This window comes from Ovis canadensis, chromosome 3, assembly GCF_042477335.2.
Source record: "Ovis canadensis isolate MfBH-ARS-UI-01 breed Bighorn chromosome 3, ARS-UI_OviCan_v2, whole genome shotgun sequence".
In the NCBI taxonomy this organism is placed as follows: domain Eukaryota; kingdom Metazoa; phylum Chordata; class Mammalia; order Artiodactyla; family Bovidae; genus Ovis; species Ovis canadensis.
Genome location: NC_091247.1, coordinates 207,378,309 through 207,403,780, shown reverse-complemented (window position 1 = coordinate 207,403,780; position 25,472 = coordinate 207,378,309). Strand labels below are relative to the sequence as shown.

Genomic DNA, 25,472 nt, shown 5'->3' with positions numbered 1-25,472 from the left:
TGGGGGCCTCTTTCCATTTGCCCTCCACTCAGCCTCTTCAGCCTGTGAGTGTCCCTCCTTCCCGGCTGCCCACAGTCTCGGTGTTGCTGCCTTTGGGGTCCCGGTGGTCCTTGGGCCCCCCCCTATGCCTGCCGCTGCAGTCGCCCCCTGCCCGTCGGGGCTTCTCACCCCCGGGACTGAACCTTCAACCCTCCCACTTCTGTGGCACCAGGACTTCCTGCTTGCTTCTTTCTCCTTTTTCTTCTTTCTACCTGCCTTTCAGAAACTTCTTTTCAGGTCCAAAGTCAGTTAGATATTATGTAGGCTATTTTGAGGGAAGTGCATAAAAATATAGAGAAGGAAATGGCAACCCACTCCAGTATTCTTGCCTAGAGAGTTCCGTGGATAGAGGAGCCTGGGGGGCTGTGTCCATGGAGTTGCACAGAGTCGGACACGACTGAAGTGACTTAGCATGCATGCATGCATTGAAGAAGGAAATGGCAACCCACTCCAGTGTTCTTGCCTGGAGAATCCCAGGGATAGAGGAGCCTGGTAGGCTGCTGTCTATGGGGTCGCACAAAGTCAGACACTACTAAAGCGACTTAGCAGCAGCAGCAGCAGCGGCCTAAAAATCATCACCTACCTCCTTTTGTTGATGGAGAGAGAAAAAGATAAGATGGGATTTGGAGGTGTGACTGTGGTGTGAGGGGAGGGTATAGGAGGTGAGATCAGAGGGGAATTCTCATTACAATGACCCAGAAGAGGCTTCCTCACTGGCTTCCATCGTGCGTTTTTACCCCTGGAGCTGGTAGCCAACGGGCCCCCTACAGAATTATGCTACTCAATGGCACCCCACTCCAGTACTCTTGCCTGGAGAATCCCATGGACGGAGGAGCCTGGTGGGCTGCTGTCTATGGGGTCTCGAAGAGTCGGACACGACTGAGCAACTTCACTTTCATTTTCACTTTCATGCATTGGAAAAGGAAATGGTAACCCACTCCAGTGTTCTTGCCTGGAGAGTCCGAGGGATGGGGAGCCTAGTGGGCTGACGTCTATGGGGTCACACAGAGTCGGACATGACTGACGCGACTTAGTAGCAGCAGTAGCAGCAAGCTTCCAGTATTTCATATCTCATTAATCCTCTCCTCTAGTCAGACTCCAATATTGCCACAATGAATCAAGCAATGGATCCCCTGTCATGAGATGACATCTCCCACCACTAGGTAACAGAGGAAGAAGTAAAGAATATCATGGTATGTGAGACCTTAGCCAGCCTCTCCATTCTCTTGAAAGGTCATCAAGCACATGGCCTATGGAGCCAGCCACCAATGTTAAAGTTCCGGATGTCACTTACTAGCAGCATCATTTGGGAGGTTATTCAACCTTTCTGAGCCTGTTTTCTTATCTGCTAAATGGAAATGAATACTACTACTTTAGCTCACTGGGCTGTTGAGAGTGTTAAATAAGATAATGCAGGCAAAGCAATATGTGCCCAGCACATGGTAGACACTCAAAGCAACTCGGATACATCAATGAACAAAAGAGGCCAGTCTCTCCACACCACTGCATCGTTCCTCAAATTATTACACTGTTATTATTATGCATTTCTAAGAGACGTAACAAATAACTGCAAAAAAGAGACACAATCAACCAGTTTAGCCAACAACCTTTTATACTGGGGAAGGCTGAACCTGAAACAACATAGGATGCACTAAAGCCCACAGATGCTAAATCAATCAATCATTTCCACCTGTCTTGCTCTCGCAGTAACTTTGCACTTCTTTATCACTCAAAAATTTGTCTCATCCATCTTGGTATTCTTTCCATGCATATTGTGCCCTCAAAATACCACTGCTAAAATATAATCTACTAAGGACAAAAAAAATCTTCCTAGAGTAAAAACCTCAGTAAGTTTGGCTATGTGTGCTTATGTGTGACTAAGTCACTCCAGTTGTATCCACCTCTTTGCAACCCTACGGACCATAGCTCACCAGGCTCCTCTGTCCATGGGATTCTCCAAGCAAGAATACTAGAGTGGATTGCCACGCCCTCATCCAGGGCACCTTCCCAACCCAGGGACCGAACCCATGGCTCTTATGTCTCCTGCTTGGCAGGCAGATTCTTTATCACCAGTGCCATCTGGGAAGCCCTAGTTCTTGCTATAGTATAGTACAGTGTTAGTCACTCAGTTGTGTCCAACTCTCTGAGCCCACCAGGCTCCACTGTCCATGGGATTCTCCAGGCAAGAGTACTGGCGTGGGTTGCCGTTCCCTTCTCCAGGGGATCTTCCCAACCCAGGAATCGAACCCAGGTCTCCTGCATGGATTCTTTACCAGATGAGCTACCAGGGAAGTTTTTGCTATGTTAAAGTCACTTAGTCGTGTTTGCCTCTTTGCAACCCCATGGTCTATACAGTCCATGGCATTTTCCAGGCCAGAACGCTAGACTGGGTAGCCCTTCCCTTCTCCAGATCTTCCCAACCCAGACACTGAACGCAGGTCCCCCGCATCGCAGCCAGATTCTTTACCAGTTGAGCCACAACGGAAGCCCAAGAATACTGGAGTGGGTAGCCTATCCCTTCTCCAGGGGATCTTCCCAACCCAAGAGTCCAACTGGGGTCTCCTGCATTGCAGGCGGATTCTTTACCAACTGAGCTATCAGGGAAGCAACTTTCTGCTATAGTCAGTCTATAGTTTCCATTCTGTTCAAGTTTATCCCACTTCCCCTTACATGGGCTCTTTGTGGCAACATTTTTCTAACATCCTTACCCGTGCCTTTATCCATGCGAATGGGACAATATCTTTCTCATATGGTACTGAAGTTCCTCCACTTAGTGCTTTCCACTTGACCTTTCCTAGACTGAATAAAGGAAGCTCCTAAACAGACGTGAGTCCTCTCCGCCTGCTGCCAACAGATGGCGATAGGGATCATGCAAGGTTATTTCACTGTGTTAAGCCCTGCACCCTGATGGTTCTCTACTTGCCAAGTTGCAGGCTTACAGTGTCCGTGCTAGGTTTTGAGATGTTTGCAAACATCATTAACCCCACAACATGTCTTTTAAGTACAAAACTGAAGGCAGTTTTGAAAATGACATTAAGAAGTTTAAGATGACAATGCAAAAGTAGAAACACTTTAAGAAACCCAAAGTGATACAAAACAAATACGGCATCTGTGAAATGAATCATTCTAAGATGATATGCTATGATATGAATGACTATGATATGAATGACTGCAAAGACAATATGTATGTGAAAATAACAGTACTTAAGCAATAAGCAGTAACCATTGTATAAAGCAAGGAAAAATAACTAAGCGAAAAATGTAAAAACAAAACATAACTACAGACAAAACACTTTTCCTGCAGTTAGAGGGTAAGTATCAGTGTCACAGGATAATTATTTTGTCATGTGACAATTAATCTAATATTAATGCAGCAGAGACTATGATTTATTTGTGGCCTTGCAGCAGTGGTTCTCAGCCTTAACTGCACACTAGAATGATCTGGGGAGCTTTTAAAAATCCTGAAGCCCAGACTGTGCCCCAGAACCTCTAGGGGTAGGACTCAGGCACTGGTTGTGCAGAAAGCTCTTAGGAAATTCCAATGTGTGGTCAAGGTTAAGAACCACCGCCTTTCAAAGCTCAACCTGGAGAAAAACACAGCTATGACTGGTTCTATGGATTAAATCCATTCATATGTGCAGATTGATGCGTGTTGAGCCTCGACACCTTAGCAAGAAGTACTTCTCGAGGACATCCGTATCTCCAAGGAGATAAACTATCTGCCTCAAGGTATTTTGCTTTTTAGATTCCAGAAATTGGTATGGGGAGAGAAAGGATACTATCAAGGAAGAACAGAGTTTGGAAGGAGCTATTCATTCATGTATTTGAAAAAAATTTATCACCGAGCTACCAGCTTCAACATCTCTTAGCCATTTCGGTAAATTCATTTACAAACAAATGGACACACAACCCATTCAAAACGAAAGGAGCTTCTAGACACAAGCACAGCCCTCAGGCTCTTCTCACCGCGACCCACTTTTACCTTGTCCGCCATTATCATCGAGGAGCCCCCGTGGATGCCCAGGATGGGGGTGAGAGTCTGGGCTGAAATGAAGTCAAGGATCTGGGCGATGGCTTCCTGGTCTGTGTCATCAGCAAACACCACCCCCTGGATCTTCCGGTCGGACATGAGATCACAGATGCGGGTTATGATGCTCTTTGGGTCCGTCTCGTTCATGGCCACCAGCTCCACGCGGGGCACCACAGAGAGATGGTGGAAATCATCTTTCTCGTGGGCGTCCTTGATGGCCACCTCGTCTGAAGTGCCCACGAGGATGACAGCAATGCCTATGCTGGGCGGGCTCTTCTGAGAACGAGCTCTGCTGCCGGACACGGCCAGGACAGCCAGCACCAACCAGAACTTGGGGGAACAGCACTCCGCTCTGGGCTTCATCTTCAACTCGTCGACTCCCTGGAAACATACACACAACAGAGGTTAAACCACAACCCACACTGTCTGGGGAGAGGCTGGATACTTCAAGTCAGGGAACTTATCTCCTTCTCCTGATCCTCAAACCCAACTTTTATCTTCTGGTTTGGTTTCTTATCTCTTGTGTTTGAGCAGTAGAGTAAGAGGGGAAAAAAAAAAAAAAAAAAAACAACTTTCCCAAAGCATCAGAAATCCTTGAGCATGACAGTAAGAGATGTTATTGCTTTAGCCATCATCAGCAGACAGGCAGGGACAAGCCATGGAAAGAGGATGCAAGTGGTCTAGGCAGTCACGCCAAGTATACCAACACAGGATTCTCCAAAAAGGGGTCTAACTGTTGCTGTGAGATCCCTGGTACCCGAGTCACAACCCATCGTTTAATGGCTCTTGAGGCCAAAGGATGGCAAAGGCCAGGCAAAATGAGCAGCAAAATGGGCTCAGCAGAGGCTACCAACAAAACATGACCTGGAGCAGCCAGATATAGGAAGCTACAAACACTGAAGCCCCCATTCTTGCTACCTGGACTTCGTATTCACCTCAAAGAGGAAAAGAGCCTGCAGATTCTTCAGCAATCCATCTGGCTCTTATTACTAAATCAAAAGCAACCCATACATGGGCAGTACTTTTAAAAATATCTCCTTTGATCCTTACAATAACCCAGCAGGGGGAAAATAAGAAAAACATTATTATCACCGTTTTATGGGTGTTGAAGCAAAGCCTAAGAAGTACGAGACCGTGAGCCAATTAAATGAAATGAACATGCACCCAGATCTTCCAGCTTTCAGGCCGGTTTACATCACACTGCCTCTTACATCATCAGTTACTATGAGGATAGTTTTATTCCCATTTGATTATGCATCGAAGTATGGTGATTTTGACAAATGCTATTAAATTACTGATAGAGTCTCCTTCCTGAAATGACTGACTTCATGTCTGCATACAATTCACCACTTTCTACCTTTTACAAAGATCTCCTGCCTTTTTACTTTCACATATGCCCCTAAGTATTAAACTCTGCACCAGACGGAGGGTGCAGCTCTCCACAGAGATGTATAATCATTTGTTATGCGTCTGGGATGTGCTAGGCACCGTATTAAGCATGTCTTCCTATGCAATCTCTTTGGTCTTCCTAAACTAGTCATTTTATCCCCGCTTCTCAAACAGAGAAACTGAAGCTCAACAACGCTTATGCGATGTTGCCAAGGTCAATGATATTACAACAGCATGCCAATACAGACACATAGCATCTTTATACTCCAAGGAAATAGTCTACAAACTGCACCCCAAACCAAAACTAGGGTTTTCATTCTTCTCCAAAGAGAGAGTGTAACCAAGGATGAAAATGCTGCTTCATATCTCCTGCTTGTTTGGCGGGGGTGGGGGGGTGGTGCGGGATGGGCAGGGCCGGGGCGGGAGGAGAAGTAAGATATTAAGAATCTAAAAGCTTTGAGAGTCTAACTAACAAAAAGAAAACAATAATGATGAGGGTGTTGAGTGAAGCAAGATAACGCAGTATTCAGGCAGAGCAGGCTGACGGCAAAGAGCATTAATGATTTGAGGCTAAGATGCTGGGGACATTTTGTGGCTGAAGAAGCACAAATCCGATCCAGGTCTTGGCAGAAAACATTCTGGAACCCTTGCTGTTGTGGTCCTCCTTCCACTGCCAAGAAGGAGCCTTGTATCGATGGCGTTGTCTTTCTTGTGCGCGCAAGGTAGAGGAGTGGCTCAGTGGCACACATCTGAGCAAGGTTTGCTCTTGACTGCTTCATTGGCTATGTCTCTGTGGAAACAGGGAATGACAACGAGGCCCTGGAAACCTGTGTGCTGAACTGTCCCCAACAGGGCAGGGCAGCTGAGGGCTGAATTCTCTATCCCTGAGCTCCCAGCCAAGCAGCACTATACAGAGTCCAGCAGCACTGAATTCTCAAAAGAAGACAGATGGGTTCAGCATCTCAAAGAGCTATTGGCATCACATCTATTAAATTTCAAGGACTGACTCTCAAGGAGAACCAAAAGATTTAGAAGTTGGCAAAAGTAGCAACTAACTTCATTAAAGTGGGGCTCTAATCCTACCATCATCAGTCACTACATCAGACTCTTTCACACTGAAAAGTGGTCCACTCCGTCATGACAGTTTATTAACTTTAATGCACTTCCCTCTCCCATTCTGATGTTTTATTTGCTCTCTTTAAGACACCTCTTACATTCCTCTATTTCTTCTCACACAATATATTACACTTTGTATGCGATGGAGACTGGTGACACTCGAAGAATAGACTCTGGTTTTACTGAGCATCTCTTTTATACTCAGGATCGAGCAAAGCACTTTATAAAGCAATACATTATGGACGATACCAGTAACAGAGGGACTGTGAGACAAACAAAGAAGTGCCGTGAATACAAACTCAATTTCACACATTAGAAGGGGGTTGGTGCAGAGAAAGCTTGTAGTCCAAGATAAGCAAATTGGTTTTTCTCCCTTCCACCCACAGACCACGGTCAGTCTTCAGGAACCTGCTTTATGAAGCCGCAGCCCCTCCTCTGGACTGCACTCCCCTTCCCCCAGGAGAACTGAGCATCCTGTCTCTTGGACTCTTGCCATCGCCTGTTGCGTGTCTATCTAAATACCTATTACAATGTATTAGCGTTATATGATGATGCATCTGCCTATCTTCACTGCCTGGTCATCTCCTGGTAGGCATGAACCTTTTCAGTTCAGTAAACAGTTATTAAGCACCTCCTCCCTAGCAGACATTGTTCTTGTCGTCTGGGAGGCAATGGAGATAGGTTCTAACCTCCAGGACCACAGTCTAGAAGATAGAGACACACGAGAAAACCTCACCTCGCCTGTATTTGCAGTTCCTGGGGCCGAGCAGGGCCTTGGATACAACAAGAAAAGACTGAACCACTGAGTTCCTACCATTATGAAATTATCAATATTTGGCCATTTATACCTGTATTTTTAACCTATTTTACACATTATATATTTACAGTAACATTTTACCTATAATCTCCCCTATGCCAAACACTATAATTGCCAGGTAATTTTCATGGATTATTAAATCAGATATGAACATTATATAATTTTCCCCTGCATTGGCTGCCCGAATGGTTGAGTAGGTAAAGAATCCATCTGCAATTCAGGAGACGTGGGTTCGATCCCTGGGTGGGAAAGGTCCCCTGGAGAAGGAAAAGGCGACCAGCTCTAGTATTTTTGCCTGGAAAATTCCACGGACACGGACAGAGGAGCCCAGTGGGCTACAGTCATGGGGTCACAAAGAATCGGACACAATTGAGCATATGGCACAGGCACAAATCAGGAAACTGCTCTTCTGAGAAAGGGGTCAAGTACACGAACCGGATCACACAGCTAAGAGGGGATGTCATCAAGTTTCAAACCAAAGTTGGTCCCCAAAACCTTTGCTGGTTCCATCCTGCTCCCTCTCAGTATGTGTGTGAATTAATGAAGAAATAAACAAGTTCACTAACCAAACCAAGCTGTGTTCTCATACCAGTTCCACATTAATTAAGTACCTGGGGATGGTCAAGTCTTCATCACTGTCTCTATTTCCTCACAGGTGAAATTTGGATAATATACCTAACCTAAATACCTGAAAGAATTTTTTTTGTGAGGATCAAATGGTCATATGCAGCTGGAAGTGCTTTGAAGAATATAAAATGCTCTATAGATGCAAAGGATGTTACCTTTCCGCTTCTGTAGAAGTTGTTCAAGGAACCTGGCTATTTATGAAAGTACCAGGTCGGCATATGGAAAGTGGGGGGTGCGGTGGCTGGCAGAACCTGAGAGGAAAGCTAAGAGGAGCCTCACAGTGGGGGGCAGGAGGGGCAGTAGGAGCTATGAGTTCCATGATGTTCTAACTCCCTGAAGACAATGTTGCTTACTGGCCTGAGGGTAGCAGCAAACTCCCCAGACAGCTTACCATCAAGTGTAGCAGAATTCAAGAGTCATTAGAGCCAGGGACAATAATGGGGATCAATGAAGTTCGGCACCCCCTCAAATGATGCTGTCAATTTAGACCCAGGCATTCACAAGCAGAAACAAGAAAGCAGCAGGATTAGAGAATTAGCTGTTCACCTCCTGGTCCTCTGCGTCCTTGTGGCTTGAGATGAGTGGCCCTTAGATTTACAGCAAGCAGAAGACCACAGCAGCTTGCGTTGTTGCCTATGAGCAGAGCCGGGTAACTCTAATAGGAGCCAGTCTACACTTTGCCCACAGTGGACTCCAAGGGAAGACATATCTGAGTGAGAAGCTGGACCAATCCTGTCCTCAGAGAAAACTGAGTCCTGGGGCAACCCCAACAGGAAGGATAAAATGTGATTTAATAGATGATTAAGTCAAATTCTCCAAGTACCATCCTTAATGCAGTCAAGACAGTGTTCGGAGTGACCCAATTAAGGCAACTGTGATTAGAATATGACAGACAGCGAATAAATTGAAGATTAAAAGTGCCAGAACCATACATCAGGTCTAGTTTACCAAGATAGCAATAAAGACAGAAAGTTCAGATGCACAGGCCTTAAAATCTGTTACACAGGAGAACGCAGGGGAAAGAAGTCTCACACAGTGTAAGTCAAGTGAAATATACATGAATGCAACCTTTACGGAGGGCAATGTGAGAATGTCCATCAAAATTTTAGTATCAAGACAAAATAAAGTTGAAGATGAAAATATTAAAATTGACAATGAGAGATGTCACATACTAGGTCCGAGAAGATGCCATAATCCTGAATATATACGAATCTAAAAATAAAGGTACAACATGTATAACGCAGCAACTAAAATCACACTACGGAGTAACAGGTACATTCAACAGAAAAACGCAAACAGTGGCAAACGATCAAAAAGATAAACGCCAAACCAAAACAATCCAAGCATAGGTAATCAGCTTCAACTATTTCAGATATCTAGCAACACATATACAACAAAGAATATATATTTTTAAGCACATGAAAAATAGTAATTCTACAAAAGTGCCTCAGTATATTCCAAAGAATCAATATGAAATGATCGGCAGTTTCTATAACATGATTAAATTTACAAATAAAATTTTAAAGGTAGCTGAAAGTATCACACATCCAAATTTTTTTTTTTTAATTTATCTATTTGGCTGCACTGGGTGTTAGCTGTGGCATGTGGGATCTAGTTCCCTGACCAGGGAACGAACCTGGGTCCACTGCATCGGAAGCACAGAGTCTTAGACACTGGCCTACCAAGGAAGTCCCACATCCAAAACGTTTTTAAAAACGATAGCACTAAGGTTATGGAGGAAATCATAACAGAAATGAAAAATCCTTTGACTAGACTGACAATGAAAATATTAAATATCAAAATTTCTAGAGCATAACTGAAACAATTTAGAGAGAAATCTATACCTTTAAATTCATTTTTAAGAAAATAAAATGTAACTAATTGTAATTAAATTTTCCCTTATTAAGGAACAGAGTCAACCCCAAGAAGGAACTGAATAAGAAAAGATAAGAAAGGAATCAATAAGACAGAAAGCAAGGAAAAAACAAAACCATAAGCTGATCCTTTGTCTACATTAGACAAAATTCTGACAAGATCAGAGAAATGGAAGAGAAAATGCAAATGAAATGGAAAAAGAATCAATAGCAATATATACAATAAAAATTTTAAGATAAAAGAATATTATGAAAGCTAGCTGCTTTTAAAGTTAATGCATAAAATCTAATTTTAAAAAGCAAAAAGAGGTTCAAAATAATGCAGGAAATTCGTATAAAATAATAATCATTAAAGAAAATAAAATGGTTATCAAAAGTCCCCAATCCAAATGCACCAAATACACTCACCCTTCCTTTGCCAAAACAAAAGGAAATAAAATAGGTAATAAAATATGAAAGAAATGAGCCTTGTTCGTACAAGCTGAACAAAACAGAGAAAGAAGAAAAGTTTAAATATAAATCCAGATAATTATAGTACAAGAAAAGGTTATCATAGGTCTCTTTCAGTTATGAACATAAAGGCAAAAAAATCCTAAACAAAATATTAGCTAACAAAACAAATAATATATTTAATAATAGTAATAATAATAATATTCAAGTGTGGTTTACGCAAGAAATGCAGGGGTGGTTTAATATCAGAATATAAATAAAAATAATTACCACATTAATGGACCAAAGGAGACATTTGCATGAATATCTCAAAAAATGAAGACATTTCATTAAGGGCAACACCTATTTATGACATAAATGTTAGAATATTTTCTTAACTTTTTGATGACAGGAAATAAAGGAGATCATCAGTCTACCTGTAAGAGTATATACCCCAAACTTTTTAAAAATTTATTTTTAATTGGAAAAAAAAAGTGAAAGTTTAAGTTGCTCAGTCATGTCCAACTCTTTGTGACCCCAAGGACTATACAGTCCATGGAATTTTCCAGGCCAGATTACTGGAGTAGGTAGCTTTTCCCTTCTCCTCAAATGGAGGATAACTGCTTTATGCTGCTGTGTTGGTTTCAAAACATGAATCAGCTGTTGCTGCTGGTACTAAGTCGCTTCAGTCGTGTCCGACTCTGTGCGACCCCATAGACGGCAGCCCACCAGGCTCCCCCGTCCCTGGGATTCTCCAGGCAAGAACACTGGAGTGGGTTGCCATTTCCTTCTCCAATGCATGAAAGTGAAAAGTGAAAGTGAAGTCGCTCAGTCATGTCTGACTCTTAGCAACCCCATGGACTGCAGCCTACCAGGCTCCTCTGCCCATGGGATTCTCCAGGCAAGAACACTGGAGTGGGGTGCCATTGCCTTCTCCAACACATGAAAGTGAAGAGTGAAAGTGAAGTCGCTCAGCTGTGCCCAACTCTTAGCGACCCCACAGACCGCAGCCTAAGTATACATATATCCACCCCCTCTTGAGCCTCTCTCCTACCTCCCCATCCTACTCCTCCAAAATCTCTTAAGAAATTTTTTTTTTTTTTGACAATGAGAAAAAGGCAAGTTTAGTGCTATCATATTGAGCATCCTGGTAAATAAGTCAAGAAAACAGAAGTTTTAAGACTAGAAAAGATAGAGAAAAATAGTAGTATAAGATAATATGGTTATCTGGACAGAAAATCCAACAGAATTTTAAAACTATTAACATTAACATGGGGAGAATGAGATTGCCAGATAAATACTACTCGGAGAAAACATCAATAGATCTTTTAACCAACCAGAAAATGTTAACAGTCATAACAGCAAAAACAACTATAAATTATTTAGGAATTAGCAAAAATGCACAAGACCTCTGCAGAGAAAAGCTGAAACTCTTATTAAAGGATATGAAAGAAGTCCTGAACAATGCAATCATACACCACATTCACAGAGGGGATAACATAATATTTAGAGAGTTCTATTTTCTTTCAAATTAATCCGTAACTTCAAGGCAATTCCTATCAAAATAACAGCAGGATTTTTAAAGGAATTTTATTATCTTATTCTAGGAGATATACACAAGAATAAACGTACATAGAGAACAAATTAACTGAGCAAGACATCCTTATCTGAACCAATAATGAAAGTGTGCCATAAACAGAGAAGTATGATTAACTTAACACTGCAGAACAGATCCAAAATAAAAGAAAAATTTTATTAAGAACATTTAAAAAATGTTTATGTTCCAAGTCAATTTGGGGTTTTAAGTTAAATACTTCCTAAATTCAAATTTGTAAGACCAGAGCAAATGTTGAACCAAAGAGGTGCCTTTGAGTCAGAATAATAGCTTAGCCAAATGTGTTCACTAATCATCTGAAGCAAAAAGTATAACTGATGTCACACGTCTACTATCCAGTGCCATTCTGAAGTCAAATGCCATCTACATATTCAAGGCATTTGGAAACCCAATTTCAATCCTCCAGATGCATTCAAGATCCATGTAAATTTCATCTAAATCTGTACCAATAACATATAAAAGGTGGTGCAGTGGTAAAGAATCTACCTGCCAAGCTGGAGACGAGAGTTCAATTCCTGGGTCAGGAAGATCTCCTGGAGAAAGAAATGGTAACCCACTCCAGTATTCTTGCCTGGATAATCCCATGGACAGAAGAGCCTAGTGAGCTCTAGTTCACAGGGTTGAAAAGAGTTGGACATGACTGAGCAGGCACACACTTTTAATTTTAGTGTACTTAGAACCTACAGCTTCTCCCTATATTGTCATCTTGCTCCTTTTCATACTATTATTATCATCCAAACTCTTGGAGCTTCTGAGTTCCCTTGCCCCTGCTCTTTGTTCAAAAGGAACAAAGTAAGAAATCCTGGTGGTCTGGAGTTTGGGGGCTGAGACTGTGCCTATGAAACGAACGACAAAATAAAAGTCTACCTGTACACTCTATAAACATGCCGAACCCAATTTTAATGTAGTCACCAACATGGTAACAACAGTTTAATGGTCCTGCTGGGGTATTTAGCTAATCTAAAAACACTTCTGTGCGAGCTAATCCCAAGTCCATTTCAACATACCATAGCCACAAGCAATATTGTAAATATAAAAATCAAAGAAAAGGGAGCCTTTAGTTAAATCACTTCTGGAAAAGGGCTCGATCAGGGAAGAGCAGGATCAACGGGAGAAAGGAAAATGATACAGGTAACATTTATCTAAACTACTTTAGTAGATAAACTACTAAACTAGGGAGTAGATGGCTCCATCAAGTCTTCCTGCAAAATGCAGGAAAGGATATCCTTCCAAAGACCACCAGTCCCCAAGACCCTATGGAAAGGTGGTCCCCACGTTGGAAAGGGCCAGTGTAGCATGAATTCCTCAGCAGGGAAATTTGCTTTCCTAGGACCTCTGTCACCAAAGAGCCTTCTTGTTCTTACTCAATCCAAGCAGGCATACCACCTCAGCCTTGTTCTGTTAATACAACCTACCTCCTTGTTCTGCAATACTTTAGTAGATAAATCCTGGCTTTTCTATCTCATCTGTTCTTTCCTTCTGTATGCTCAAAGCAGAAGTGTCACTTCTACTGTCACCCAAGTTCTTGACATTAGAGTTGAACAGGCAACTAATAAAGGATTATAAGTCACTTTACATGTGTGCATTTTCATAGGAATTTGTAATACAAACATAGATGATGATCAACACTCTCACCAGCAACAGCCAGTCATAGATTTTTTTTCTCTTTAATATTCTGCAAGAGCAGACACCAAAATTGTTCAAAATTTCTCTTGCAACATCCGCACACAGTTCTTAATTATAATTAATTTATATGCCTCCAAGGACAGTGTGGGCAGCCTTGGTGAAATCCAAACCTTTTGAAACCTGATTCTGATTATTACCATTTGGCAGCAGATTAGGGCAATCGTGTGTATTGGTTTAACAGCAAAATAGCATTTTCAAGTGTTAATAAAAATTATTGGCTTGTCACTGACTATTAAGAGGGGTGATGAGCAGTAAAAATGGGTGATGGATAATAGGAACGACAATCATGGGAACAGGGTAGCAGGAAAAATATCTACTGGAAAGGAGGTCAAAGACCTTGGGAAGATAACAGTGATCCAGGAATGGGGCAAGGACCACGAGAACTTTATGCATTCAACCAGAAAACACTGGTGTTCTGAGCTAAAGAAAAACAGCCTGCACTAAAACAGAATTAAAAATGGGGTGTTGAGAAGGGCCATTTCCAAGTGTCCCTTATGATCACTCTACTTGCTTATGCATATCCCTAGCTACTGCAACCTTCTACCAAGCTCTCCTGCAACACCTATGATAACTGTGCTGTGTTGTGGCAAAGAGAGCAAAACTTTGGAGTTAAGAACACACTGTTCATTTACTCTCAACTTACTATGTGATCTGAGATCAGTTTCTTTACCTCTCTGACCCTCAGCTCCCTCATCTGTAAAACTCGAGATAGTAACAGCTTTCACAGGATAACTGTGAAGATTCACTCATCTGACAAATGTTTATTAAATGCCTTCCATGTGTTTCCCTGGTGGCTCAGTTGGTAAAGGATCCTCCTGCAATGAGGGAGACCTGGGTTCAACCCCTGGGTTAGGAAGATCCCCTGGAGAAGGGAACAGCTACCCACTCCAGTATTCTGGCCTGGAGAATTTCATGGACTGTATAGTCCATGGGGTTGCAAACAGCCAGACATGACTGAGCAGCTTTCATTTCACTTTCCATGTGCCAAAGAACGTGCTAGGAGATGGGACCTAACATGGGATAGAATACAATCTACAAAGAGCCTTTAGTCCAGTGTCCAAGACAAATAAATAAATAGGAAATCACAGTACAATGTGATGAGTTAGCAAAGAGCATACCTGGTGCTCCATGAGGCCACCTAATCCACCTGGGAGACCAAGAGACTAACAAGCTAATTACTAACAGGTAAGCATGCATGCTTGTCCCACTCTTTTGCAATCCCATGGACTGCAGCTCCTCTGTCCATGGGATTTCCTACGCAAGAGTACTGAAATGGGTTGCCATTTCCTTCACCAACAGAAAACAGGAAACAGTAATGAAAATAATATAATACAACTGCAAAGAATAAAATATTAGTTAGAAGGAAATTATGATACAGAGGAGAAAGCAAGGAACTAGAAGTCAAAAAATGTAGGACTGACACTTGGCTTTGACACTTACTCCCCTTAGGTGCAGAGGAGGCAATAACTTCAATTACCTGGACCTCATTTTCTTCATTGTATTGGGTTGGCCAAAAAGTTCATTCAGGTTTTTCATATACTATTTCACAAAAACCTGAACAAATATTTTTTGGCCAACCCAACAAAATGGAGATGCTTAACATCACCCCCAGAGTTGTTAGGAATAATAAACAATTTATTTGAAAATTAAACCTAGCAAACAGCAGGTGTTGTTATTCAGTTACTAAGTCATGTCCACTCCATGCAACCCCATGGACTGCAGCATGCCAGGCTTCTCTGTCCTTCACTATCTCCCAGAGTTTGCTCAAACACATGTCCACTGAGTCAGTGATGCCCGGCTCCTTTGTCCATGGGATTCTCCAGGCAAGAAGACTGGAGTGGGTAGCTAGTCCCTTCTCCAGGGGATCTTCCTGACCCAGGGATCAAACCCGAGTTTCCTGCATTGCAGGAGGATTCTTTACCATCTGAGCCACCAAGGAAGCCCCAATAACAGGTGCTGTGCTGTGCTAAGTCGCTTCAGCCATGTTCGACTCTGTGACCCTGTGGATTATAACCTGCCAGGCTCCTCTGTCCATGGAATTCTCCAGGCAAGAGTACTTGAGGGGGTTGCCACATCCTCATCCAGGGATCGAACTCATGGTTCCTGTGGCTCCTGCATTGCATGTAGATTCTTTGCTGTTGAGCCACCAGAGAAGCTCCCAAATAACAGGTACCTGATATTATTTACTGAATATGAATATATTCAGTTCAGAGACAGATAAGGAACTTCTTTTGCCTTGAATTACTTCGAAGTCAAAGACTGCTTCCCTCACATCCCTCTCTCCAGCTTTAGTACAATTTCTACTAATCTTAGACATAGCTTGTTTTACCTGTGGTGGATTCATGACAATGTATGGCAAAACCAATACAGTATTGTAAAGTAAAATAAAGTAAAAATAAAAATTAAAAAAAAAATAAAACACCTTTGCTCCATCAAAAGTTAGTCTATAACTAACAACCTGATATCCAATATAAACAATATTATTTAAATTAGACTTTAAACTCTAGAACCAACCAGCAGCAGAACCTACTCCCCCATCTCCCACCAGCCACAAAACAGCCACCAAATTTGGGGCAAAGTAATGCAATAACTTCAACTACATAAAAACAGTCATTTATTATCTTTGGAACCCGTATCTGCACTTTGCTGTTGTTGTTCAGTTGCCAAGTGATGTGCAGCTCTCTGCAACCCCATGAACTGCAACACACCAGGCTTCTCCTTACCCATCCTTCACTATCTCCCAGAGTTTGCTCAAATTCATGTCCACTGAGTTGGTGATGCCATCCAGCCATCTCATCATATCTTCACTTACTAATCACCAGATCTTCACTTACTAACAGTGATTCTCCCTACATGGAATATAGGAAGGGGGAACCCGATTCTCACTAGTTTGGCTAATAAAATGCTTTTCTAGAAAACCCTAATGAAGTGAAGTCAAGGATTACATGTGTCTTCCTTATCTACCTCCAGTACTTAGCAGAGTGTCTGGCATATAATAGGTACTCAATAAATGGTTGTTGATGACATTACTTCATGAAACAGTGAATAAGTACCTAAGAAAGGCAATAATAAGTTGACTCTCTCCATCTCTGTTGACACATAAAGGAAGGTTTAGATCCTTCTCTCCCAAGGGTTACTGACATATGAGGGGAATACCATAAACACCAATACCATTCCCAAACTCTTGATATCCTGCAGGGTCATTCTTAGGTCAGTGTTGTTAGCTGATAATTGCCTATGTATCTGAGTGTTCATTTGCATATATATTGGTATGCGTAGGGGTTCCCTTGTAGCTCAGTTGGTAAAGAACCTGTCTACAATTCAGGAGACCTGAGTTCGATTCCTGGGTTGGGAAGATCCCTGGAGAAGGAAATAGCAACCCACTCCAGTATTCTTTCCTAGAGAATTTCATGAACAGAGGAGTCTGGCAGGCTACAGTCCATGGGGTCACAAGAGTCGGACACAATTTAGTGATTAAACCACCACTATGTGCGTAAATCAGTGCCTATACTGGCGATGTACAATACGTTAACAAATTAGTCCTCTTTCCCTTGTCTCTGAGTTGTAAGATGCTGCTGCTGCTGCTGAAGCATAGTACCCAAACATGATTCAGCCTTCACTCAAAGGTTTAAAACAAGACCCCGAGGCCATAAAAGATCCCAAAGAGAGCATGGTGGCAGGGCCAGAATCAACAGGAGACAAAAGCCACACCATCTGAGCAGCCTGGTTCGCAGGCCAACTTCAGATGCAGTCATGCGTTTCTTAATATATAATGCTGTCTCTATTTTTGCCATTGATTTTCATATTTGTTAACCATGCAACCAATCATAACTGAGCTCACTTAAATTTCTCTCTAACCTTATTTGTGGAACTGAGCACCTACTCAGAGAATTACTTATAAGGAGAAACATTCCTCTCTAATTTCACTCACCCTTCCCCCTCTCGCTGGCCACGTAAACGTACGAGACAAACACAGAGTAGAAGGGACGCAGAACTGAGGATTAGGAGCCCCCAGGCCCTCTTACAAGCCTGCCATGAATGAGCCAGGAGACTCACAAAGAACTGCTCAGCCTCTCCGTGACTCTGGTTCTTTATCTGTGAAATGAGAGAAATGGACTGGTTGTTCTCAAAGTCTCTTCCAGCTTTAAAATTCTGTGAATCGCTCTGTCGTCCATTTCTCCCTCAAGTTCAACTCTCTACTCTTCTCTGAGCCCAGGGAGGCAGTCCTGCTTGGAGCACATCCATGGACATCCTAGCCCTCCGGTGTTCGGTTGGGTTTGACCCAACAGATAGCACAGACAAAAGGAAAGGGAATAAGAAAGCCAAGACTGGGCTGTTTCCCTTCTGTGCCTCCGTTCCTGTGGGTTCCCTGTGGGCTGGCTGTATCACTTGACTGAAGGTCATGGAGTTCATGAAACATCCTTCTCCACATGACTCTCTCCATCAGGTTCCCCCTCCAGATTCCAGAAATCCCTCCCCCACTTCCTCCTTCAGGACCAGAGGTGGTGGTAACTTCACAAAGTCGCTTCTAGTTCAGAACACTATACCACCTCTTGTGGTTTCTGTGCATTGCCGACATCTTGGTAAATTCTCTTCAAATTAAATCAATTGAAGGTTGCTATCTGTTTCCTACTCTGACCATAAGTGATACAGCTTCCTCCTGCATTTCATGTATAATGCCTAGAAAACTCTCAGGTTTGAAATGGCAAAGGCAGGACTTGACCTCCACCCCATCCATCACTAAATAAGGTATGGCCTCTCCTGAAGGTATGGCCTCTCTTGCTAGGGACTTCCCTGGTGGCTCAGATGTTAAAGCATCTGCCTACAATGCAGGAGATCGAACTTCAATCCCTAGGTCGGGAAGATCTCCTGGAGAAGGAAATGGCAACCCACTCCAGTATTCTTGCCTAGAAAATCCCACGGATGGAGGAACCTGGTAGGCTACAGTCCATGGAGTCACAAAGAGTCGGACACGACTGAGTGACTTCACTTTCACTTTCTTTCACTTGTACCCAAAGAATAGGGGCTTAAGTAGAGACTGTGACTGCCTTTAGACTGTATTTTCTACTGCTAGTGCTTCCTGTGTATCTTCAGGCCCAGGTTTGGTCAGCAGCGTGATAAACAGTAACATTCTCTGAGTGACTGGCTCCCCTGCAAAGGATGGGTAAGTGTCTGTAGAATATGTCAAGAAAATAGCTGGGAGCTAGCATTTGGAGAGTGGGGACTGTAAAAGCACTGCACATCAGAAAAATACACCAGGCAATTATCAGACTGATTCCAAAGCACAACCCAGAGAAAGGCCAAGTCTTTTCATGAAGGAAGATGTGGTCATTAAATGGGAATTTATGTTACCAAAGAAACAAACTGGGTAAGGAAACATTAACTTTCATTCATTTGATTTGATTTGGATGGAATCTGTTTCATGAAAAAATGAGTTTTAGAGTCAATTTTCATTGTCAAATTGTAAGCCAATAATTTCTTTGTAAATAAAGAAATATAGCAACACAAGAAACCATAAAGGTGATATTTCAAGGCAACATGACAGTTAACTCTGTATATTTTCTTCTTTTCCATTTTTTCTTAAAGTGGAAAAGATGCTGTAATGCTAACAATATAGTTGCAATCTCGTCACCCTTCACATTTCATACTGTTTTGAAAAAATAATGATACTGAAGCTAAAGCTCCAATACTTTGACTAGCTGCCGCAAAGAGTCATTGGAAAAGACCCTGATGCTGGGAAAGATTGAAAGCAAAAGGAGTAGGGGGTAACAGAGGAGGAGATGGTTAGATAGCATCACCGATTCAAGGGACATGAGTCTGAGCACACTCTGGGAGATGATGGAAGACAGAGGAGCCAGGCCTGCTGCAGTCCATGGGGGTCACAAAGAGTCGGATATGACTTAACAGTGGAGCAACAGCAAAGCTGTTCTCTCTGCCTAAGTCCAGCATTTTTGCACTGTTGGAAAAGCACATATATGAGGCCTGCATCACCATGTCCTCCATCACCATAGAGATGGAGCGACAGGGCCAGTTGGCCAGGCCTGTACCTCCCCTCCCAGGCCTGGTCCAGGGCAAACGAAACTCCTCTCTGATACAACTCAGCCACAGGCCATACTGGAATCCACTTGCCAAGATCTGAGCATCCGATATCTGGAGTGCACTCAGGGTATCTGAGGCCTTCCCGTTAAAGTCAGAACTTGATATAGGAGACAACAGATGTTAATTAAACTTACATGGTAATCATTTCACAATAAGTTAAGTCATTATGCTATATGCCTTAAACTTACTCAGTGCTGTATGTCAATTATATCTTAAGAAACCTAGGGAAAAAACAGATTCTAGAGCAAAAACCCTGACCTCACACACCAGTTCCTACCCCTTTCCCCTCAAATGTCCAATGAATCAACAGATCCTTACTGAAGACTCACTCTTTTTGCAGATCAGAGAGAAGTGTTCCAGGCAGTCAAGGACTGGGCTTCTGCTCACAAGGACCACCCACCCCAGCAAGGAGACAACAAAGACTCCCCAACACTGGACCATCAGGAGGCATGAAGGATAAAAAGAAGGACAGAGATGAACAGAGAGAGACTGGCTCTTGGGTAAGTGAGGACAGCTTTCTCAAGAAGCAGCTCTGAGGGTATCTGAGGTGAGAAACTGGGCTCAGATGCAGGAACAGAAACGAAGCAGGCAGCACTAGGGTGGTGAAACTGTGAGGCACAAAGTTGATCGGGGATAGTAAACAGTGTGGTCCGGCTGAAGAGGAGTTCATGGAAAGAGCGGTCATGAGATAAAGCTGAAAAAGGACAAGAGGAATCTGGGTACTCAGCTAAGGTACTTTACTTACTGCTAGAGAGGCCTCTGACTGTGTGGATCACAATAAACTGGAAAATTTTGGAAGAGATGGGAATACCAGACCATCTGACCTGCCTCTTGAGAAACCTATATGCAGGTCAGGAAGCAATAGTTAGAACTGGACATGGAACAACAGCCTGGTTCCAAATAGGAAAAGAAGTATGTCAAGGATGTATATTGTCACACTGCTTATTTAACTTTTATGCAGAGTACATCATGAGAAACGCTGGGCTGGAAAAAGCATAGCTGGAATCAAGATTGCCGGGAGAAATATCAATCACCTCAGATATGCAGATGACACCACCCTTATGGCAGAAAGTGAAGAGGAGCTAAAAAGCCTCTTGGTGAAAGTGAAAGTGGAGAGTGAAAAAGTTGGCTTAAAGCTCAACATTCAGAAAACGAAGATCATGGCATCTGGTCCCATCACTTCACGGGAAATAGATGGGGAAACAGTGGAAACAGTGTCAGACTTTATTTTGGGGGGCTCCAAAATCACTACAGATAGTGACTGCAGCCACGAAATTAAAAGATGCTTACTCCTTGGAAGGAAAGTTATGACCAACCTAGACAGCATATTAAAAAGCAGAGACATTACTTTGCCAACAAAGGTCCATCTAGTCAAGGCTATGGTTTTTCCAGTGGTCATGTATGGATGTGAAAGTTGGACTGTGAAGAAAGCTGAGCACTGAAGAATTGATGCTTTTGAACTGTGGTGTTGGAGAAGACTCTTGAGTGTCCCTTGGACTGCAAGGAGATCCAAACAGTCCATTCTAAAGGAGATCAGTCCTGGGTGTTCTTTGGAAGGAATGATGCTAAAGCTGAAACTCTAGTACTTGCATGTGTCAAGTTGACTCATTGGAAAAGACTGTGATGTGGGGAGGGGTTGGGGGCAGGAGGAGAAGAGGACGACAGAGGATGAGAAGGCTGGATGGCATCACCGACTTGATGGACGTGAGTTTGGGTGAACTCCAGGAGTTGGTGATGGACAGGAGGCCTGGCGTACTGCAATTCATGGGGTCACAAAGAGTTGGACACGACTGAGCGACTGAACTGAGAGAGGCAACAAGACACTATAGAAGAACGGGAAGGGAGGAATAGATATCTGGTCATGAGATCCAGTTTATTCTCAACTGCCAAGGCAAATAAAACTCCAGTGCTGTTTGGGAAATCAACCAGGCTGGCCTATGATAGCATGCCAACTCCTGCTCTGCTGCGGATAATAGCTGCCACTGTTCTTGCTATTGTTCAGTTGCTAAATCATGTCTGACTCTGCAGCCTCATGGACTGCAGCACACCAGGCTTCCCTGTCCTTCACTATCTCCTGGTGTTTGCTCAAATTCATGTCCGTTGAGTCAGTGATGCCATCCAATCATCTCATCCACTGTCGACCCCTTCTCCTCCTGCCCTCAGTCTTTCCCAGCATCAATGATTCAGCTCTTTGCATCAGGTGGCCAAAGTCGTGGAACTTCAGCATCAGTCCTTCCAATGAATATTCAGTTGATCTCCTTCAGGATTGACTGGTTTGATCTCCTTGCTGTGCAAGGGACTCTCAAGAATCTTCTCCAGCACCACAGTTTGAAAGCATCAGTTCTTCAGTGCTCAGCCTTCTTTATGGTCCAACTGTCACATCCATACATGGCTATTGGAAAAGCCACTGTTGAGAAGACCCCAGTTTTGTGATGATTAAGAAACTGAGGTGTTAATGAAATGTCATTCATGGAAGTGTTTTTAATTCAGATTCTATTCATGGCGACAGTGCTCTTCTCAACAGGAACATCTCCCTGTTGGTAAGACGAACTTCACCACCATGGCCTTGGACCACTGCCTGAAACTGCCCCTGGGCTCAGATGTCTCTTTCCTTCTCTCATCTCCATCCTAAGGTGAGTCCCTCAGCTCCTCCAGCTTAGGACCCTCACTTGCTCATTCAAAGGCTATCTCACAGCCTCATTGAAACCCTTCATCCTCAGGCAGCTTTTTTTCAGTTTGCAAATTCTCTCTGGCTTCACAGTGGCCAACGAAAATGTATGAGGTTCAGCGTGTGTGTGCACATCTGTGTGTGGATTACAGAGCAACAGGGAATATCTCATTCTCATTCATTTGGTATTGCCTTCTCCAATGTCTTCATGGCACTCCTCACCTCGCTCTTCAAATCTGCTTTCCCTTTTTCTTTGAATTTTCTAGTCCCAAGTTCTTTTTGAGCGTCTTCTCACTTTCATCCCCTCCATTTGACTAAAACTACCTTGACAGGAGTCAGTAACAATATGTTCATGAAAATCTCCGGCTGCCTCCTTGTTTCTGCTGTTCTATTTTCCCTGACTGTGCTTGACAGTATTCATCATCTGTTTCTCCCCTATGTCATCATCTCTCTGGAAGCCTAACCGCCTTGCTTACCTTGACCTGTTTGCACTCAAGTGTCTCTGCTTCTCCTCTCTTAGTTTCTCTGACCATTCTTTTTCTTTCCTCATCCCATCTCTCCAGAGAGCTCCATTTTTACCCGGAATTTAATACTTTTCCCTCCCTCAACTGAGCTGGTGACTCAAATCTTACTCAGTCCTAACCTGTTAAAGAAAGGCCTCATTTTATACTTTTCTCCATCTGTTTGGTTGCCCAGCGTCACTTCAAGGTCGACATATCTGAAATGCTTTCACAGCTCTTTGCATGCCCTTGTCATTTTCCTTTGTCTAATTTATATTCAGATCTAAGTCAGACTTTGCTACTTTATTTTGGCACCAAAGTCTTTTCTCATCACCTGATGTGAGTTCTTAATGTCTTCATACAACCATCTTTCCTCCAACTTCTTCTCTCACTCCACATCAAAATATCCCCATCAGAATCAACTCCTCCTGGTTGCCAAAAAACGTTTTTTTCTTTAAAACCTGACATCTCATTTCTTAGTCTCTTCTTCCCCTTAGAGCCTACACAGACATTCAGTGATGTAGCTTGACAAAAACCCAACAGATCCAGTCTGAACTCCACAGAGTTTAGTGATCAGTCTGCTGAGCCTTTACCCCTGCACCTAATTAATCATTTTGCCTGGAAATTCACTTATTCTTCTCCCAGCCATGCACTTGGTCATTCCCACGCCAGTTCTCCAAATTTCCATCTGTCTCCTTGTCCAGAATCAACAGGCTCTTTCTTACACAAATCTCTCCAAGCGACAGATGAAGAAATAACACAGAGATCCACTAGTTATAGCCAACACAAATGACGGTATGTGTCATATTTGCCAAAAGGAAGAGGGCACAGTGGGTTCCTGAAGTGACTGATCTCATCAAGAGCATTTTCCCAGGAGGCCTAAAGTCTGGAGGAAAAGAAAGGGCTCTGACAGAGCTCGTGTGAGAGGGGGAGAGACTGAGTGAAGCGCCAGGAAGCTCCCGGGAGTGCAAGGCACCAAAGCAGGAACTCCCAGCGAGTCCAGGGGAAGAAAGAACATCCAGTAACCCATAATGAGAAGCAATTGTTAAAGAGGCACTGGGGACTTCCCTGGTGGTCCAGCGATTGAGACTCCAGGCTTCCAGTGCAGGTGGCTCATGTTTAATCCCTGGTTGGGGGACTAGATCATGCAGACCACGAGCCATGGCCAAAAAATAAAGTAATAAATAAAGGGGCACTGAGGACCTCCCTGGTGCTACAGTGGATAGGAATCCTCCTGCCAATACAGGGGACATGGTCCAGGAAGATCCAACATGCCGGAGAGCACCTAAGCCTGAGCGCCACAGCTACTCAAGCCTACGTGCCTACAGCCCGCTCTGCACAAGAGAAGCCCCTGCAATGAGAAGCTGGTGGACCGCAATGAAGAGTGGACCCTGCTCACCACAAACAGAGAAACTCCGCATGCAGTAACGAAGACCCAGCAGAACCAAAAATAAACAATTATTAAAACACCCCCCCCCACCCCAGCAAAAAAAAGAGGCACTGAAAAATTGTGGGAAAAGCCCAGAATTTGAAAAAATTTTACCATGTGACATTGAGCACATCACCTAGGCTCTCTAAAGGTCAGAGAGGAGGTCCTCTCTAACTGTGAACAAGGATGTGAAAATAACACAATTTCACAGGGTTAGGAGACTTACATGAGAAAACAGGTATGAATATAGCATACAAATTGAAAAGTACCATGCAAATGGGGAAGTCTGTTACTACTAAATAGAACTGACAAATTATTCATTGGTGCATACATCAGTATGTAAATTTTAACTAATAACAATTTTTTTAGGTCTAGTTTACTGGAGTATTATTTGCATATATTAAAATTAGCTCTTTTAAGTGTACAGTTATATAAGTTTTACCAACTTATACAGCATGTAAGTAACCATCGCTATAATCAAATTATAGAATATCTCCATCACCCAAAAATTTCCCTGCATGTACTCCTTTATAATCAATCACTTTACTCCCCAACCCCTGGAATCTGATTTGGTCTCTGTAATTTTGCCTTTTTCAGAATGTCTTATAAATAGAATCATACTGTATGTAGTCGTATCATATGTCTGACTTTTTCTCTTTTTTTTTTGCCACTTTTTGGATAACTGCTTTATAGAAGTTTGTGGTTTTCTGTCAAACATCAACAAGAATCAGCCATAGGTACACGCATATCCCCTCCCTTCCGAACCTCCCTCATATTTCCCTCCCCATTCCACCCTTCTAGATTGTCACAGAGCCCTTGTTTAAGTTCCTTAAATCATACGGCAAATTACCACTGGCTCTCTATCTTACATACGGTATTGTGAGTTTCCATGTTACTCTCTCCATACAGCTTACCCCCTCTCTCCTCCCATCCTCCCGTATCCATAGGTCTGTTCTCTATATCTGCTTCTCCATTGCTGCCCTGAAAGTAAATTCATCAGCACCATCTTTCTAGATTCCATGTATTCTCTTGACATAGTGGCTTTAAAGACTTCTCAGTATTGGGGCTTATGTTGGTACTTGGTTGTCTTTACTGACAAGTGATATTCCTTTGTATGAAAGTATTTATCTACCTACTTTTCATGATTTTTAAAA

The 25,472-nt window shown here is 42.9% G+C and overlaps 1 protein-coding gene across 1 annotated transcript in view; it reads right to left on the bottom strand.

Annotated features, from left to right (window-relative positions):
* The window catches only part of GRIN2B (glutamate ionotropic receptor NMDA type subunit 2B), a 503,573-nt gene that overhangs the window by 356,307 nt on the left and 121,794 nt on the right, over positions 1-25,472 (bottom strand). Inside the window, exon 2 of the mRNA XM_069585649.1 lies at positions 4,022-4,450. Coding sequence (XP_069441750.1) covers positions 4,022-4,432 — 411 coding nt within the window. The 5' untranslated portion in view covers positions 4,433-4,450. The remainder of the gene's footprint in view (positions 1-4,021; positions 4,451-25,472) is intronic.